This window comes from Chrysochloris asiatica, unplaced genomic scaffold, assembly GCF_000296735.1.
Source record: "Chrysochloris asiatica unplaced genomic scaffold, ChrAsi1.0 scaffold00027, whole genome shotgun sequence".
In the NCBI taxonomy this organism is placed as follows: domain Eukaryota; kingdom Metazoa; phylum Chordata; class Mammalia; order Afrosoricida; family Chrysochloridae; genus Chrysochloris; species Chrysochloris asiatica.
In genome coordinates this window covers 4,231,070-4,236,140 of record NW_006408545.1, presented here as the reverse complement: position 1 = coordinate 4,236,140, position 5,071 = coordinate 4,231,070, and the positions used below count along the sequence as shown (strand labels likewise).

Here is a 5,071-nt window from a genome sequence, read left to right as displayed (position 1 = left end):
CTTCTTTCACCTGTTCATCTTCCAGTCCCCATCCCCCTCCCCAACAAAGAACTTCCTGGTAAGTGCCATTGCGTTAGAGCCTAGACACTGAAGGTCAGTACCACCCTAATATGGTTTTAAATATAAAGAAATAGCCAAGTTAAAAGTAAAATTTTAAGCCACTGTCAACTACAGATACAGCTAGACACATCACTTGGTGTTCTTTACTTGCTTTCAGTCACTGTATAATATATTACTTTTTCCAGATCAATTTAAGAATACTTCTGTCAGCTTCTTTGGATCTTTACACTCCTGGGTAAAAGTTCCTGAAAAGTCTGAAGTAAGGGCTTCTGTCATCAAAAGACCTGTGCAATAATCCTTCTACCCCTAAGGCAGTCTACTGGGAAGAAACTTTATCTACTGCTATCAAATTAAGTGGAGAAAATGCCCTGTTTGGTCTTTCAATTTCTCATCTCTTAAAGATTCCAACTTTTCTCTCATTTTGGAGCCAAGCAGAAAGGAAGAAATGTTATGAGGTAGAATATAGGTGCTCTTTGCAAAATCCTAATAGTCATTAGTTCAAAGGAACAATTTTCCCTTCTAGCTACATGTTCAGTTTGTTCCAAGCTAGCATTCTCACACCACTCTGACTAGATCTTCCTTTTTTGGTTGGCAAGTTTAAACATGCTTATATGCCATCATGCTTACAGTTACTCATGAAAAAAATACACACTCTAGTTTAATAGCAACACTTACATTCTGTCTAATTACAGAAGCCTGTTTATTAAAGGAACCATTCCCTCTCTCCTCTTTTCTAAATACTCAACAAGATTTCTTGCTATTTTTTCCCTCTCTCTGTCCCTGGCATAGTTCTTGGTACCATAAAGATCTAAACAATGCTGTTCTTTTGACTTACGTTGACCCCACTGTCCACTACTGGGATTCAGATAGTTAGGATAAAGGCCTTGTGGTTTTTCCAGATGGTTCAGGACTGCTCGAATATTCTTTACCTACAAGAGAAATGAAATTCTACTATAAGGATCTAAAGAACAACTTTGGCACCATTCTTCCTTCTGTAATGATTACATTTCTCCATTTTAGAAAAAAAAAAGCGTATATTGCAATAAATGACATAGACTGAGAACAAATACAATCAGTCCTAGCTCACTATTTTACAAAATTAATAACAGAAAGTAAATACAGTCACACTGATTGATTAATTGATAATGTATTAAATTCCAGACACTGTTCTAGGAATAGATCAGTGGATAAACAAAGTCTCTACTGTATAAAAATTTGTATTCTAGTGCGATGACACACATAATAAACAAATATATATGTCAGACAATGACAAATGTTATGGGAAAAAGAAAAAAGAAGGTAGTGGTACAGAGTGCAATGAATGAAAAGGTTGTACTATGTCAGTCTAGGAAGGCTGATGGGATAATGTCTGAACAGAGGTTAAAATGAAGACAGGGAGTAAGCCACACAGAAACATGGAGAAAATACTAGAGCAAGTACAAAATTCCTGAGAAAAGAGTGTGTTATAGCAAATCCACAAAAGGTGGAGGTAAGAAGCAAAGGAGTGAATGTCAAAGAGCAGAAAAGAGAGGTAGCCATGCCCATTTCATGCAGGCCTTATGGGTCATATGTTGTTGTTAAGTGTCTTCAAGTCAGTTCTGACTCACAGCTATCCGGTATAGATTTTCCAAGGATTGGCTGGGGGATTTGAACTGTCGACCTTGTGGTTAACAGGCCAGTGCTTATCCTACAGTGTGACACCAGGACTCTTCAAGGGTCATGCTGTTGTTCTTAAATGCCATCAAGTCAGTACGGAATTATAGCGACCCTATGCACAACAGAAAAAAACACTGCCTGGTTCTGTGCCAACTTCACAATCATTGCTACGTTTGAGGCCACTGAGGCCACCACTGTGCCAATCCATTTCATTCAGTGTCTTCCTCTTTTCCTCCGACCTTCACTTTACCAAACGTGATATCCTTCTCCAGGAACTGGTCTCTCTTGATAATATGTCTGAAATATGAGAGACAAAGTCTGGCCATTCTTGGGTTGTTCTTTTGACAGTTTATGGTACTTTTAATATTTTTCTCCAACACCATAAATCAAATGCATCAATTCTTCTATGATCTCCCTTATTCACTGTCCAACTTTCACATACATATGAGGCTACTGAAAATACCATGGCTTGGGTCAGTTGCACCTTAGTTCTCAAACTGACTTCTTTCCTCTTCAACACTTTAAAGAGGTAGATATGCCTAATGCAATAGGTCCTTTGATTTCTTGACTGCTGCTTCCATGACTGTTGAAGATGATCTGAGCAAAATGAAGTCATTGGAAGCTTTAATCTTTTCTCCATTTATATGGATGTTGTTTATTGGTCCAGTGGTGAGGATTTTTGTTTTCTTTACATTGATGTACAACCCATACTGAAGGCTGTGGTGTTTGATTTCATCAGTAAGTATTTTAAATCCTCTTCACTTTCAGCAAGAAAGGTTGTATCATCTGCATATCTCAGGTTGCTAATGAGTCTTCCTCCAATCCTGATGCTACATTTTTCTTCATATAACCCACCTTCTCATATTATTTGCTCAGCATATAGATTAAATAAATATGGTGAAAGAATACAACCCTGGCACACACCTTTCCTGGTTTTAAACTATTCAATGTTCCCTTGTTCTGCTCAAACAACTGCCTCTTTGTCTAGGTACAGGTTCCTCATGAGCACAGTTAAGGGTTTTGGAATACTCATACTTGACAATGTTGTCCATAGCTTGTCATGATGCACACCATCAAAAGCTTTTGTGTAGTCAATAAAGCACAAGTAAACATCTTTCTGGTATTCTCTGCTTTCAGCCAAAATCTGTTTGATGTCAAATGATATCCCTCATTCCATGTCCTCTTTTGAATTTGGTGTGAACCTCTGTAAGTTCTCTGTCAATGTATATTTGCAGTTGTTTTTGTATATTCTTCAGCAAAATGTTACTTGAATGTATTATTAATGACAAGGTTTGATGATTTCTGCATTCTGTTGGGTTGCTTTCTTTGGAATGGGTTCAAATATGGATCCCTCCCAGTCAGTTGGCCAGGTAATTGTCTTCTAAATTCCTTGGCATGAATTATGATGAATGAGTGCCTCCAGTGCTGAATCAGTTTGTTGAAATTTGTAATTTGTATTCCATCAATTCCTGGAACCTTGATCTTTGCCAATGCCTTCAGTGTACCTTGGACTTCTTCCTTCAGTATCATTGGCTCTTGATCTCTTGAAATGGTTGAACGTTGACAATTTTTCTTTTTGTACAGTGACTCTGTGTATTCCTTCCATTTTCCTTTGCTGCTTTCTGCATCATTCAATATTTTGCCCAAAGAATGCTTCAAAATTTCAAGTTGAGGACTGAATTTTTTCTTCAGTTCCCTCAACTTGAGAAATGCTTGTTTTCTAACTCTAGGTCTTTGCACATTTGTTATAATATTTAGCTTTGTCTTCTGGAGCTGACCTTTGAAATTTGCTATTTAGCTCTCTTACCTCTATTTGTTCTAGCATCTCTATGCTGGAGAGCAAGTTTCAGAATCTCTTCTGACATCCATTTTGGTCTTTTCCTTCTTTCTTTTCTTCTTAATGTCCTTTTGATTTCTTCATGTATGATGTTCTTGATATCATCTTACAAATCTTCTGGTCTTCAGTCTTTAGTGTCTAATGCAGCAAATCTGTTTTCCAGATGATCTCTAAATTGAGGTGGGATATGTTTAAAGCTCGTATTTTGACTCTTGTGGACTTGTTTTAATTTTCTACAACTTCCGCCAGAACTTACATGTGAGCATTTGGTGTCTTTCCACAGTCTGTCTTGTTTCCACAGTCTGGCCTTGTTCCTGCTGAAGATATGATCCCTTTCCATTGTCTCATCCCACATATGTGGTCAATTTGATTTCTGTGTATTCCATCTGGTGAGATCCATGTGTATAGTTGTCTAAAAAAATCTATTATTTGCAATAAACCAGCCATTGGTCTTGTAAACGTCTACCATGTGATCTCCTGCATCATTTCAGTCACTAAGGCCATATTTTCCAACTACTGATCCTTTGTTTCCAACCTTTGTATTCTGATCGCCAATAATTATCAACACATCTTGACTGCATGTTTGATCAATTTCAGACTGAAGAAGTTGACAGAATTCTACCATTTTATCATCACTGGCTTTAGTGGTTGGTGTGTACATTTGAATAATAGTGGTATTAACTGGTCTTCCTTGTAGGTGTATGGATATTATCCTATCACAGACAGCATTGTACTTTAAGACAGATATGTTTTTTTTTGATGATGAATGGACACCATTGCTCTTCAATTTGTCATTCTCAGTATAGTAAATCATGTGATTGTCAGATTCAAAATGGCCAGTACCAGTCCATTTCAGTTCAGTAATGCATACAACTTCTAATTTTCCTAGCTTCATACTTGTTACATCCCATGTTCTGATTATTAATGAATGTTTACAGCTGCTTGTCTTCAATTTGAGTTGTGCCTCAACAGCAAAGGAAGGTCCCTGAGGCTTTACTCCATTCATGTCATCACAGCAGCTCTTCCCGTTGTGTATCTAACACTCTCTGGTGCTCTTCACCATGTTTCCACGTTGATCATAAGGTTTTCAGTGACCAAATATTTCTCCTTCTTCCTAGTCTGTCTCTTTCTGGAAGCTTAGCTGAAACCTGTTCACTGTGGGTGACCCTGCTGGTATTTATGATACCTGTGGTGTAACGTCCAACATCACAGCAACATGCAAGCCACCACAGTTTGGCAAATGATAGAAAAGTGGTGGCATATGTCATCGTGAGAACTTATTTATTCTGAGTGTGCTAGGAAGCCACTGAAGACTTCTATTATCAGAAGATTAGTGCGAGGAAGGTTGGAAATAGCAAGCAAGTTGATAGTGCAGAAGTTCAGGTGATAGATGGTGTATCCTTATACCAGGGGGCAATAGGGGCAACAGGACAGAACCAAAGGATGACTTGAAGATTTTTGGTTTGAGCTGCTGTGTAAATTACTATTTCCTAAGACAGCAAAGGAGTCCTGGTGTGG

General features: G+C 38.0%; 1 protein-coding gene across 1 annotated transcript in view; it reads right to left on the bottom strand.

The window, feature by feature from the left end:
* MAN1A1 (mannosidase, alpha, class 1A, member 1) overlaps nucleotides 1–5,071 on the bottom strand; it is a 260,368-nt gene that overhangs the window by 56,803 nt on the left and 198,494 nt on the right. Inside the window, exon 8 of the mRNA XM_006839882.1 lies at nucleotides 896–989. Within this exon, the coding sequence (XP_006839945.1) occupies nucleotides 896–989 (94 nt within the window). The remainder of the gene's footprint in view (nucleotides 1–895; nucleotides 990–5,071) is intronic.